The 15,263-nt window shown below is 43.9% G+C and overlaps 1 protein-coding gene across 4 annotated transcripts in view; it reads left to right on the top strand.

The window, feature by feature from the left end:
* Nucleotides 1-14,634, top strand: part of LOC142504011 (UDP-N-acetylglucosamine transporter-like) — a 60,342-nt gene extending 45,708 nt beyond the window's left edge. For 3 of the 4 annotated variants that reach the window (XM_075617093.1, XM_075617094.1, XM_075617092.1), the window contains exons 6-8: nt 8,882-9,000; nt 12,975-13,108; nt 13,978-14,634. In XM_075617093.1, the coding sequence (XP_075473208.1) occupies nt 8,882-9,000; nt 12,975-13,108; nt 13,978-14,068 (344 nt within the window). In that variant the 3' untranslated portion in view covers nt 14,069-14,634. Of the gene's footprint in view, nt 1-507; nt 5,156-8,881; nt 9,001-12,974; nt 13,109-13,977 lie in introns of those variants that run through there. The other variant, XM_075617095.1, reaches the window with a different exon arrangement.
* Nucleotides 14,635-15,263: the final 629 nt, after the last annotated feature.

The raw sequence follows: 15,263 nt of genomic DNA, 5'->3' as shown, positions 1-15,263 counted from the left end.
GGGACTTAACCCCTGTCTAAATAAGGCTTCAATATAAGCCTGTAGTAGTCTGAGGAATCCAGCAGGAAGCTTGTTAATTGCAGCTAAAGACAATTACCCAGTCTCCACCTGGCTAATCAGACCTGTAGAAAAGCCTCCTGCTGGGAACTACTTAGACTTAGAGAGACTCTTCAGCACACAGAAGGACTGTGTACCTTCACCAAGACACCAGGGACCATACCTCTATTACAGGGTGTAGCTGGCCCCTCAATGGACACCAATCCAGAGACTGACATGAAGGGCAATATGCTTTGAGGTGCCTCTTTAGACTTTGCGGTGATAGGTTGGTAAGGGGCTAGTCCTCCCAGCCCTGCAGATAGGGACTGGGGAGGTGAGTTAGCCCTTACACATGGATAGGCTGCTTATTTGTTTATTATTGTGGTTTCGTCATGGTTTAAAGTGACAGGCTGAATAAAAGCCATGGTTTAATTTCCCCAAATCTGTCTCCCTGGTTGTACCTCTGCACAGGTCTCGTACATTTGGTGTCAGAAATTAGATGAGAGATGAATTTCAAAGGGGCCCCGGAGACTGCCTGAGGAATGTTGTGTGCTTTTTCCTGCATGCAGTTCCTGCAACAGCCTGAGCAACAAAACAAAGAACAGAAGTGACCAGAATTAAAGGGCTACACGTCCAGGCAGGAAAGCTACACTGCACTGGAGAAAACCTCAATGCCACAGTTTGACTGGGGGGACTGATGCTGTGACCAGATACTACCCCACCACTTTGTTAAAAAAAATGTCGGTTTTTAAAAAGGCCGTCCACGTGAAGTTAAGTACGGACTCTACAAGAATGGAGAAGAAAATGTGTAAAGAGCCTGGCCACACGGAGCAGTGTCCCTGCAGGCCTTATTAATATTAATTATTATTATTCTGATGACGAGGAAAGTGCTTATGTGGCCCCAGGGAAAGGGCAGCAGCCAGAAGAATATTTTTTCCCATGAACCAAGGAACTGCAGCAGCAAGCAACGTGCTGTGGTCACAAGGAAGATACAATGTTTTTCTTAGCGAGTGCAGATCCAGTGTCACTGAGAAAGAATGTGTGCACAGTACCACTGATGTTTCAGAACCTACCAAAGTAAGGAAGAAAAAGTCTACAGAGTCGCCTGTGAGAGCTACAAATTGTAAGTGAATCTGCCCACCTGTTGGACTGCCAGCTGGGATTCTAGCATATACAGAGAAACTCGCTGCAATAGCGCCTCCCGAGGTCAAGGGGAAGAATACACCTGATACCGTCAAAATGGAGGGCAAAATGTCGTGTTCCGGTACTGAACCTTACCCCACAAAAGAGTGTCCTTCCCGGTCACATGAGGATATGGATGAGGAGGAAGATATATCTTATGTGGGCCCCGAAACGAGACGCACCCACAAAACATCCATGGGATGGTGGAGGTGCCTAAACTCAGTACACACTGAACAAACAGGTCTCTATGACCCCGAATATTCCTGCCAGCTAATGCAACTGCAAGAAAAGCATGCAAACAAAATCAGACCTCTGTGGCGCTGAGGATCTAAAAAACACGATGGAGCTGAGATGGAAACAGCTTGAATCCTTGAATGATGTAAACCTCAGGAAAAGGAGACAATAACCATATACACTACCATAGTGCATTACCCAAATTGTCAGGGATATGAGACCAGTCACTAAAAGTCTCAAAACGCGTAGGAGATGTGGCACAGCGAAGACACCGTAGTGGAAGTAAAGCGGGTGACATCATCAGGAGCAGTGGAGCGGCGGACGATTCGGAGGAGTTGGCGCCACGAAGCAGACCAGCTGACGGAAACCAGTATCCACAGATGGGTGAAGATCCAACAACGCTTGTGAAATTGTCCACATTAAGGCTTAAGACCTAGCCACTTGATGTGAGTAGGTTTTCAATTTTTACCCACGGCGGAGGAGGGTATGACGGAAGTGACTGAGGTCATCACCATTCTTATTGTAATGTCATTTGTGAGCACGTTGTGTGCGCTTACACGTGTATAATTTTATAATTCATATTTTATTTTTCATCATACCATTTTAATAAATTGTTATCCTTTGCTAGTATACCTTGCTTTATCAGGTCTTTATTTTGGGTAATGCACGATGATAGTGTATATGGTTATTGTCTCCTTTTCCTGAGGTTTACATCATTGCAAGGATTCAAGCTGTTTCCATCTCAGCTCCATCGTGTTTTTTAGATTCTCAGCACCACAGAGGTCTGATTTTGTTTGCATTCTCTAACTGGACATAGGACATCCAGTGGGAACTTTTAGGCTGCTCATTTGGACATTGTCACAGAACACTCATATGGGACTTTAAGTTGTTTTAGTTGTTTTATTTGCTTTTAATTGTTTTTTTCTTGGCATTTGTAGCACCCACAATTGAGTTACTTATCACATTAATAGTAGATATTAGCGCTTTTTAGTTTGCACTAATCATTATTCTGCAAGAAAAGCATGGTGGATGCTGTGAAACTACTGAAGTTTCAAACAAAGAAGGAGACCCCAGTACCCTTGATGGGACGTCCAAGGCAAAAAGGCGGGGAAAAAAAGTGGTTCTCCAATTATGAGTGACAATCCCTTGACCAGCCCGAAAAGTCCTCCAAAGCAAAAAGGCAGAAAAAGATAAGAGGTTCTCCGCTTACCATGGAAGGATTAGACACATCCACAGATCCCGCAGAGGAAAAGAGGGGCTGAAATGCCCTGCAGCCTAGAGGAAATTGAGAACTCATCACGCGGATAACAGAATATCCAGAGGGCCCAAGGCAGAAGTCGTGTACCCCAAAGAAGTGTCTGTCTGGTGCGGACATTGAGAAACCCTTAAACTATACCAGGGAAGCAGAGCCAGAACAAGTAAGTGACGATCCCTTGACCAGCCCTGGAAATGCCCTGCAAACTGCCAGGTAAGACTGTGATTTCCTCTGTAAACGATTGGAACAGGAGATGGAAGCTAACACCAAGCTACAGAGTGGTCTGCTCACCCTCTCCTTTGACTTTGTTCATGGATGAACATGGAGCGTCGCTTACGTAGTGACTTTGAAGACCTGACAACTGAGCTGAAAACACTATTATTACCACCATGGATGAAAAGCAAAGCAAGTTTGCAAAAATGATTGCTAACTTGAAATAGAAGTATGAGAAGGCAATGAAAGGGATTAGAGTCACTCAGCAAGAGGTTCGCAATTGACATAGAGAGTATGAAGTCTCTCAGAATAAGGTTCATACTCTCTGCATAAAACTGAATGCCACACACCAGGAGATCAGCAGTCGCCGCACTGAACTGGAAATCTCTAAAAAGGAATTTCACAGTCTCGCCGATGAGCTGGACGTCTCTCAAGAAGATGGCCGCAGGCTTATAATGGCTCTTAACGTTTCTCAGAAGGAGCTTCACGCTCTCAACCTAGAGATAGAAGTCTCACGCCAGGAGACCGGGAGTCTCAACTCAAAAGTGCGTAAATGGAAGGAGGATTATGAAAAGGCCCTCAATTTTATAGACTGTAAAAAGAGACAATACAAGTCTGAAAGAAGAAAATTATGATTTGACTGACCACGTCAGTGAAAGGAATGAAAAGGTGCATGAGCTAAAAAAAAATTGAAACTATTTGAATATGAAAAGTTAGAAGCCTTGGAGCAATGCACACAAGCCGAGCACCCACTGCAGAGTGTCTGCGTACGCACCTCCAGAATGCCAAAGAGAAACAGCGATCTCTGCAGGAAGAAAATCTTCAGGCTGCTCATAAAGTACAAGTGCTAAAGGAACGTCTGAGTTTCCATTGTGTCCTTGCAGAGCAGCATGAGGAACTGAAAGTTACCCTGAGCATCACTAGAGCATCGCTGGAGGCCAAGCTTAGAGGCCAGATGACTCGGTATAAAAGGGAGCACGAGAAGGTCCAGAAACTGAGACAAGCAGCTGTGGCCCTCGCGAAGAAATCTACAGAGCTACAAAATATAATGAAGGATGCACTGATGCACACTCAGAGCAAGCTCCAGAAATAGGATTCTCTCGTTGATGAGCGAAACTTGTTCAAAAGGAAGTATCTGCAGCAAAGATGCTACAAAGAAATGAAGAAAGATGCTTGTGTGGTTCAATCCAGATATAGGTCCTACGGCACAACTAAGCAAGCTGTGCATTGCTATAAGCTCACCCGCAAAGCCGTTTTAGTGCTACAATCGGCTTTCCACACAATTCAGGAAAAAATACCAGAATTACAACAGAGAAGCGCATAACAAATCCAGTCATGCTACAGTACCATGCCCACATGGCCCAATCCAAATTTCTCACAATGAAAATAGCCGCTAAAAAGATTCAGTCTTTGGCTAGAATGAGGCAGAACTGTTTCGGTGATCACGCACCTAAAGATACAACACTAGTTGTCTACTCGTCTTTGCAAGGGAAAAAGGCACACGGCTACAGGTTTGACAGCTACAAAAAAGAGAGGCCACGGGTAACAGTTAGGTGTGAAAACTACAATCAAACTGATGATTTTTCATCACAAGAGGTTGGTGTACAAAATAAGAAAATTGGACTCAGTAATAATATATGCACCTGGATTGAAAACTGGTTAATAATAATAATAATAGCATGTTCTTGTATAGCGCTGCTAATTGTACGCAGCGCTTTACAGAGACATTTTACAGGCACAGGTCCCTGCCCTGTAGAGCTTACAATCTATGTTTTTGGTGCCTGAGGCACAGGGAGATAAAGTGACTTGCCCAAGGTCACAAGGAGCCGACACTGGGAATTTAACCAGGCTCCCCTGCAGCAATCTCAGTGTCAGTCAGTGTTTTTACTCACCGAGCCACTCCTTCTCCACTAGAAGGACAGACAACAGAGGGTTGTCATAAATGGAACTTTTTCTGGTTGGGCTAAAGCCGTGAGTGGAGTACCTCAGGGATCGGTACTGGGACCCCTGCTTTTTAACTTGTTTATTAATGACCTTGAGGTTGGGATCGAGAGCAAAGTCTCCATCTTTGCTGATGATACTAAATTGTGTAAGGTAATAGAATCAGAGCAGGATGTAATTTCTCTTCAGAAGGACTTGGAGAGACTGGAAACGTGGGCAGGTAAATGGCAGATGAGGTTTAATACAGATAAATGTAAGGTTATGCATTTGGGATGAAAGAATAAAAAGGCGACTTACAAATTAAATGGAGATATATTTGGGGAATCCTTGATGGAGAAGGATTTAGGAGTGCTTGTAGACAGCAGGCTTAGCAATAGTGCCCAATGTCATGCAGTAGCTGCAAAGGCAAACAAGATCTTATCTTGCATCAAACGGGCAATGGATGGAAGGGAAGTAAACATAATTATGCCCCTTTACAAAGCATTAGTAAGACCACACCTTGAATATGGAGTACAATTTTGGGCACCAATCCTAAGAAAAGACATTATGGAACTAGAGAGAGTGCAGAGAAGAGCCACCAAATGAATAAAGGGGATGGACATTCTAACTTATGAGGATAGGATAGCTAAATTAGATTTATTTACATTAGAAAAGAGGCGTCTAAGAGGGGATATGATAACTATATACAAATATATTCAGGGACAATACAAGGAGCTTTCAAAAGAACTATTCATCCCTCGGGCAGTACAAAGGACTTGGGGCCATCCCTTAAGATTGGAGGAAAGGAGATTTCACCAGCAACAAAGGAAGGGGTTCTTTACAGTAAGGGCAGTTAAAATGTGGAATTCATTACCCATGGAGACTGTGATGGCAGATACAATAGATTTGTTCAAAAAAAGGTTGGACATTTTTTTAGATGGGAAAGGTATACAGGGATATACCAAATAAGTATACATGGGAAGGATGTTGATCCAGGGATTAATCCGATTGACAATTCTTGGAGTCAGGAAGGAATTAATTTTTCCCCTTAATGGGGTTTTTTGTTTGCCTTCCTCTGGACCAATAAGTATAGATATAGGATAAAGTATCTGTTGTCTAACTTTAGCATAGGTTGAACTTGATGGACGTACGTCTTTTTTCAACCTCATCTACTATGTAACTATGTAACTATGATGTACTGGAATCTAAATATCCTGAACCAAATGCAGATTACCTCCCTACTGATGAGGGAGTCGTGCTTGTTGCGGGTGGGCCTGTGATGAATGAGAAAGCTGTACACCGGGTTGCCATGGTACTGAGGAAGCTTCAAAACAGTGCTACTATAGCAGAGATACCCCGCCAGACATCACTTGGGATTTCCCCACACATTGAAGAATCGATCAGCATAAAAAAGGTAGTCGGCAGAATTCTTGTCTTGAGATGCCATGGGGGTGAATTAGAATGGATAAAAACTCTGCCCAGGTTGAATCACCCATGATCATAGAAATATTAATCCGATGCAGCTGGTCACCCTAAATTCAGGGAAGAAAAGATCGTCCGACGCATTGGAAAACTCATGACCAAGCAGTCAGAAGAAGAAAGACTGATTGGAAAAAGTCCTCCTCGAGCGACTGAAGAGTGCTGATTTCAAGCACCTGCTTGAGGAGACATTGATAACCCGGAGAAAGGGCTCCAATTCCAACGGGACTGAGGGTTCTCTTCCTCCATCCAATCTCATTCGAGAAGCAGGTGTATCTCGAGTGAGAGTGCAAGGATTGGTTCCGGCCGTGGCTAGCCCGAGCTACCCAAAAACAGAAGGAGGTATGTAACAGGAACTGTCTAAATAAGGTTTCAATATAAGCCTGTAGTGGTCTGAGGAATCCAGAAGGGAGCTGGTTAACTGCAGCTAAAAATAATTAACCAGCCTCCACCTGGCTAATCAGACCCGTTGAAAAGCCTCCTGCTGAAAACTGCTTGGAGAGACTCTTGAGCACACAGAAGGTCTGTATAATGACATCAAGACACCAGGGACCAGCCTCTATTCCAGGGTGCAGCGAACCCAGGAACCTGACTGAGGCTGGCCACTCAATGGACACCAATCCAAAGACTGACATGAAGGGCCACCTGCTTTGAGGTGCCTCTTTAGACTTTGCGGTGATAGGTTGGTAAGGGGCTAGTCCCCCCAGCCCTGCTGATAGGGACTGTGGAAGTTAGTTAGCCCATACACAGGGATAGGCTGCTTATTTGTTTATTTTTGTGGTTTCTGCATTGATTAAAGTGAGAGACTGAATAAAGCCATGGTTTAATGTCCCCAAATCTGTCTCCCTGGTTATACTTTTGCACATGTCTGTTACAGTATGTAACGTGTGCCCTGCATGTTTTGCGCAACACACACTATCCCGCAGTGTGACACACGGGAACCTTTAGCACATAGACATATACACACACACACTATCCCGCAGTGTGACACACGGGAACCTTTAGCACATAGACATACACACACACACACTATCCCGTAGTGTGTCACACTGGCACACATAGATACACACACTAACCCACAGTGTGACACACTTGGACCTGAAATACACTCACACATACACGCAGACCTGGAACACACAAATACATACACTATCTCGCAGTGTGACACACTAGGACCTGGAACAAACACACACTATCCCGAAGTGTAATACACTGGGACCTGGAACGCACAAATACACTATCCAAAAGTGTGACACTCTAGGACCTGGAACACACAGATACACACATACCATTCTGCAGTGTGATATAATGGCACCTGGAACACACATATATGCTATCACGCAGTGTGACACACTGGCTCTTGGAACACACAGATACACACAGACACTATGCCGCAGTGTAACACACTAGAAATTGGAGCACATCTATACAAACACACACTATACTGCAGTGTGACACACTGAGACCTAGAACACACAGATACACACATGCACACTGTCCCGCAGTGTGAAACAAGCCTGGAACACACAAATACACACACTATGCTGAGGTGTAACACACCATGACCTGGAATACATAGATACACCCACACACTATCCTGCAGTGGGACACACTAAAATCTGGAATACACACTCCCGCGGTGTAACACACTGGCAACTGGAGCACATAGATACACACATACTATCCTGCCGTGTGACACTGGGACCTGGAACATACACACACACACACACACTATTCTGCAGTATAATATTAAAACCTGGAACATACAAATACACACACACACACACTATCCCGCAGTGTGACACACTGGCACTTTGAACACATATACACACACACTATCCCGCAGTGTAACACACTGGCACTTTGAACACATATACACAGACACACACACTACTCTACAGTGTGACACACTGGGACCTGGACCATATAGATACACACACACACACACACTATTCCCCAGTGTGATACACTAGGACCTGTAGCACATCAATACACACACACACACACTGCCACAGTGTGACACTGGCACCCAGAACACACATACACTACATTGCAGTATGACACAATGGCACCTGGAACACATAGCGTACTAGTACCTGGCACACATAGATACACTGACACACACACTCTATCCCGCAGTGTGAGACACTGGCACCTGGAACACACTATCCTGCAGTGTGACACACTTGGACCTGGAACACACAGTTACACACACACACACACACACACACACACACACACACACACACACACACACACACACACACACACACACACACACACACACACACACACACACAGACATAATGCTGCAATGTGACACTAGTACCTGGAACACATAGATACACACATACACAAACAATATACTGAGCATCTTAGACACACAATACTCCCCTAAGAACCTGCGAAATCCAAATATAAGCATGCCCAGCAGAAGCTGACCATGAAGAAACGGACTGATTGCTCCCAAGTCCACATTATATCTTGTTCAATATGTCCTGTCTCCCACCTGTGATTGGTTTGGCGCCCAACGTGGATCTAATGTTCCTCCTTCCCTCGCAGGGTTCTTCGGAGTGATATTTGGCCTGATGGGCGTGTATATTTACGACAGAAAGCGTGTCTCCCAGGATGGATTCTTCCAAGGATACAACAACCTAACCTGGGCAGTGGTGATTATGCAGGTATCGTATGGAAGAAGCCGCCTCTGTTCTCCTCCCAGTGGCTGTCTATCCCGGACTGTACACACGTTATATAGAGCGTGGCATTGTTAATGCAACATATAACAGGGTAACTGGCACAGAGCCTCCATTGGGGACAGTGCCAGCTTTAGTGCAGAATATACCAATATATCACACCCCAAAAGGTGTGTGTGTATACACACAAATTCCACTTGCGAGCCCATTCAGATGTCTCACAGGTCTGCAACCCTGCCTTTCCCCATTATCTCTTAGCATACCATTCTTCCACTGCAGCAAGGGATTCTGGGAAATGACATGCAAATGAGCACTCAGTGTCTTCTTGTCCATTTTAACATGGATCCCTATAAGTGTATGCCTGCCGCATTACACAGCTTCACATTGAAAAGCCAGTATAACCAGCCTGTAAGAGATGTGTGCAGAGGTATGCTAATGGAGACCGTTTAGGGTGAAATGAACATATGGCTTTATTGCCTGTCCCTTTAAACAGTGCAACAAACATAAATCATAAAAGAAAAACCTGCTCCACTTTGGAGAATAACTAGACAGTATATGCCCTACTATCTATGGCTGGCTGGATAAGCCAGTTCCCAGTCCCAAAAACATATCATATTTCTCAGGCAGCAATGTATGAGAAAGTCTTATCTGGTTCTCCAGCTGCAGGCTTTTGCAGTCCAACCGCTCCCAGGAATAACAGTTTGGTCTTTCCTCAGTCAGCATAGTTGTATGCTCAGGAAAAAACTCTGGTCAGTCCTCCTTCTCCTTATGTCAGCTCAATTGTGAGCTAACAAAAATCTCCCTCCTGTTTTCGAAAGCAGGCTTTTTCTTAGAGCTCTAATTTAGTCAGGTGGAGTCTGATTAATTGCCTGTCTGCAATTAACCAGCTCCCTGCTGGATTTAGAGGCAGTTTCTCTTAACCAGGGATAAGTCCCTCTTACCCTCACCCAAAGGGTTGAAATAGCTTTCTGTGAGTAGGGTTACTGGCTCTCCACTTCTTTAACCCAGACTGTGCTGAAATGCTGTGTAATACGACAGGCAGAAGCTTTTGATTAGTTTGTGTGTGTGTGTTATACAGAAGCTATATAAGAGAACAGGTGACAGAGCGCAAGTTATATATAGATGTATTGTTCTGTCTCCTGTTCCAGTTACTTCTTGCTTTCTTCCTGTTGCCCTGGCAACCCCCCCCCCTCACCCCCCTTCTCTCCTCTGTAACTTGGGCCACTAGTCCTCCCCTTGTCACTTGGTTCAGTCCTACCGCTTTCCTGCTCTGTCTTGGTATGTTTCCTTCCTTTTTAGAGCTTGCTTCTCTGCTGCACAGTTCTCCCACTGCTTCCATGTAAGGAGCTTTTGTTTGTTTGTTGTATTTCCCCAGTACTTTTCCCCCTTTTATTTCTGTTTTGTTCCCCCAATAAAACATTTCAGAGAATAAGAGGCTTCCCTTTGTATGGAATAAGGATTGAGTTATGCGGTCTATCTCTACTCACTAGCCACAGTGTGCATGAATGTGAGAAGGGATGGGGGAGCACAGCGTAAGGAATGGTGGAGTGTGATTGTATTATCTCCCTATGATGTTCAGTGGCGTTCTGACATCCTTGGAGTGTCCTCAGAGGGAGATTTGTACTCCTTAGAGAAGGGTTAAGACTTAGGTGGGTGAAACAAGTCTATGGATGCAAAATGAATGCAAAATGAATCAATAAAAGGAAAACTTACACGGCCTTGTGTAAGTTGTATCCCATCAAGGTTTCTTTTGCAGTCTTATCTTTCTTCTGGATGATCCTTCTTCTTTCTTTATGGTCTTCTCTTTCTGTCTCTTCTTCTTGCTGTGATCTTGATGTTTGTCGTTGGACGAATCTTCACATTGGTTCTCCTCTCATATGGGTGTAAACATAGGTGAGAAGGTAGTTAGACACATATACATACAAAGTCGATATCAATTTGAAGGGGGGCAATGAGGCAGTGTCATCAGGTGTATAGGTATATGATAATTATTATTCACTCACACGGCCTAATGTGAGTGGTAACTTATAACGGTATCTTGCAAGCACCCGTCTTCAGGTCAAAGGTCCCTTGTGGGACAAAGACAGAGGGATAGTATGGGGAAGGTGTATCAATAAATCAAAATACTCACACGGGCCAGTGTGAGTACACACTGATAATGGTATCTTGGAAACTCCAAAAAGTGATAGAAAAACCCCTAGGGGCTAGGTCCAGATAGCAAAGGACTAATAGGACACTAAACACAGGGGTGATTAAATTTTATTGAAACAAACTAGCATACACTAATGAACAAGTATATATATAATCAGATAAAAAATTAAAACCGAGGAGCATCTACTGCTTCTGGGGGGATAGAAAAAAAGTGGCAGCCAGGGGAAACAAATGGTGGTTAGTGGATGAAAGTCTCTGTACTCCGCGTCCGGATCGAGAGATTCCACAGCACCTCCGGTTCCTCTCAGATTGCTGCAGGCTGTGGTTCAAAGAAGAAGAGCTACGCGTTTCGCCCTGAACAGGGCTTCCTCAGGCTCACGAGCCTGAGGAAGCCCTGTTCAGGGCGAAACGCGTAGCTCTTCTTGTTTGAACCACAGCCTGCAGCAATCTGAGAGGAACCGGAGGTGCTGTGGAATCTCTCGATCCATTTGTTTCCCCTGGCTGCCACTTTTTTTCTATCCCCCCAGAAGCAGTAGATGCTCCTCGGTTTTAATTTTTTATCTGATTATATATATACTTGTTCATTAGTGTATGCTAGTTTGTTTCAATAAAATTTAATCACCCCTGTGTTTAGTGTCCTATTAGTCCTTTGCTATCTGGACCTAGCCCCTAGGGGTTTTTCTATCACTTTTTGGAGTTTCCAAGATACCATTATCAGTGTGTACTCACACTGGCCCGTGTGAGTATTTTGATTTATTGATACACCTTCCCCATACTATCCCACTGTCTTTGTCCCACAAGGGACCTTTGACCTGAAGACGGGTGCTTGCAAGATACCGTTATAAGTTACCACTCACATTAGGCCGTGTGAGTGAATAATAATTATCATATACCTATACACCTGATGACACTGCCTCATTGCCCCCCTTCAAATTGATATCGACTTTGTATGTATATGTGTCTAACTACCTTCTCACCTATGTTTACACCCATATGAGAGGAGAACCAATGTGAAGATTCGTCCAACGACAAACATCAAGATCACAGCAAGAAGAAGAGACAGAAAGAGAAGACCATAAAGAAAGAAGAAGGATCATCCAGAAGAAAGATAAGACTGCAAAAGAAACCTTGATGGGATACAACTTACACAAGGCCGTGTAAGTTTTCCTTTTATTGATTCATTTTGCATTCATTTTGCATCCATAAACTTGTTTCACCCACCTAAGTCTTAACCCTTCTCTAAGGAGTACAAACCTCCCTCTGAGGACACTCCAAGTGTGTCAGAACGCCACTGAACATCATAGGGAGATAATACAATCACACTCCACCATTCCTTACGCTGTGCTCCCCCATCCCTTCTCACATTCCATATATCAAGGGTTTTGGATAGACCCTAGTGGGGTAGTTCGAGTCACAGTAGGACATCACTATTAAAGCTGTATAACACATACCTTACTATTTAAGATATTTAAGATATTCAAATCCTATACCAACCACGGTCAGAGTTAGCGCCCGGGGAATACACCACACAGTGTGCATGAGTCAGAACATGTATACTGTCTTTAACATGTGAATGAAATGAAACACACTTGGTGAGTACATGCTAGTTACACTGAAAGCTCTTTAGGGCAGTGACTTGTTTCCCTGTGTTACATTAATGTACGATGCTGTGATTTGTATAATGTGCCGTGTGTCTTATCTCTGTGTAATATGAATGAATGTACCCGTGTGACCATATGGGGACAGGAGCCCTCGCTGTGTGTACTCGTGACATATAATGGACCTTGTTATCTTCTTTTCGCCCTGTCCAGGCTCTGGGAGGCTTGGTCATCGCAGTGGTCATTAAATATGCAGATAACATCCTGAAAGGCTTTGCCACCTCTCTGTCCATCATCCTGTCAACCCTCATATCCTACTTCTGGCTTCAGGACTTTGTCCCCACCAGGTACTGACCCGTGTCCTTGGGTAACACCGGCTCTGCCAGAATTACCCACATTTCTTTGGAGGACCAGAATATATATGAATCTACGCGCACGCACACACTCCCCCTACAACATTGATGCCATGCAAAGATATATAGATACGGCGATAGGACATTTTCAGGGACAATACAAGGAGCTTTCAAAAGAACTATTCATCCCAAGGGCAGAAAGGTTGGAGGAAAGGAGATTTCACCAGCAACAAAGGAAAGGGTTATTTATAGTTAGGGCAGTTACAGTGTGGGGTTCATTATCCATGGAGACTGTGATGGCAGATACAATAGATACGTTTAAAAAAAGATTGGACATCTTTTCAGAAAGGAAAGGTATACAGGGATATACCAAATAAGTAAACATGGGAAGGATGGTGATCCAGGGAATAATCTGTTACTGGGGTCAGGAAGAAATTAAATTTCCCCCTTAGGAGATATGATGAGATGTATCGCTGGTGTTTTTTTGTTTGCCTTCCTATGGATCAATATACCGTAAATATGGATATAAAGTATCTGTCGTCTAAATTTAGCATAGCTTGAACTTTATGGACGTGTGTCTTTTTTCACCCTCATCTACTATGTAACTATGATAGCAGATTACAACTAGAATACACAGTTGAGTTATAACATTCAGAGCAATATAGATATATATTTGGTAGTTGTACATGGTAAATGGCACTGCATCTTATAAGGAAATGCTTATTTTATTTGGGTGTAGAAGTGCTGTTTTAAGGACTTTTGACCCGTGGAACCCGCTTTGTTTTGACTGTAAAATATCGTTGATCAGTGACGTGTATTACATAAACCGTTACATACAAATAATGTTTATTTCTTCCTTGCAGTGTATTTTTCTTCGGGACGCTGTTAGTGATCGCCGCGACGTTTCTATACGGCTATGCACCGAAAACGTCGGGAAACCCTATTAAAGCGTGAGGACTCGCTCGTGAACATAATGCTTTCTGGCTGTTCCGTGTTGTGAAAGGGACAGGACGGGTAACGCAAACACCCGCAGTGTTGCTCTGGGAGAGGATACCGCACGGCCACAAGCTGGCGCTCTGGTGTAGGGTGGCCGCCATTTTATTTAAAGGAAAGTGAAATGTGGGGAATAGACTGGTTTTGGCAGCAAATTCCGATGATTCTTTTTAATACTTGAACTTTTTAACGCGTTATTTTTATGATCGCCGCACAAATCTTCGCATTGTATTATCATATTTATTTATTTTTTCGACTCGCAGCCTCGGGAAAACCTTTCATCTTCGGGGGAGGGGTTTTTAACGGGGTGGTTTTGGCTGGCATTCGCGGCTGTCTGCCGACTCGCTTCGCGGTGCAGCTTGGAATGAAAGCGGACAATTCTCCGTTACCTTTTTATATGGGAAAGGGAAATAATGAAGGAATATTACGGGGTGGGTTTGTATACGAGCGATAGAATATCTCGCCGTCTTTGGGAATATGATGCACTACGTTCACTGGGAAGGGAGATTAAATACGTTTTTACCAAATGTGTGTCTCTAAACACGTCATTGTTATTTGGTGTGAATGCATTATATCTGTTACATCCCCAAGTGTATTGTCCTAGAGGGGACAAAGACGTGGTTTGGAAAGCTCTGTAACTATAATTTAATCTCTGAAGAACTCTACTAAAAGGTATCACAACTTGCAGCCAATCTACTTTTCTCCAGGACTAATACAGCTCCTAGAAACCCATCGAGCAAATATTACATCCTTTTTAAACTGGAACTGTGGTGTAGAAGGTGTGATGGGCTGGGACTTGTGTTAAACAAGAACCAAAGTGTGATGTAGTCATAGATTGAAGTGACACTCCTAACATTCTGCTTTATATAAGGGACACTCGCTTCTAATGAGCGAGACAGCCCAGTATGAGTGACACTCAATTCTAATGAGTGAGACAGGGCAAGAGGTCACTGAAACTTGTTCCCAATAAGCAAGACGGCCTGGTATATGAGTGATACTTTCAATGAGCGAGATAGAATGCTATGAGAGACAATACCGCCGATGAGTAAGACAGCCACATGTATAAGTGACACTCTCAATGAGCGAGACTGCTCCAGTATGTGAGTGACACGCGTTTCTTATTAGCGAGGTGGCCCCGTGCATGAGTGACATTCGA

The sequence above is a fragment of the Ascaphus truei genome, chromosome 10 (assembly GCF_040206685.1).
Source record: "Ascaphus truei isolate aAscTru1 chromosome 10, aAscTru1.hap1, whole genome shotgun sequence".
In the NCBI taxonomy this organism is placed as follows: domain Eukaryota; kingdom Metazoa; phylum Chordata; class Amphibia; order Anura; family Ascaphidae; genus Ascaphus; species Ascaphus truei.
Note: the sequence above shows the minus strand (reverse complement) of the source record. Positions and strands in the feature narration are given on the sequence as shown.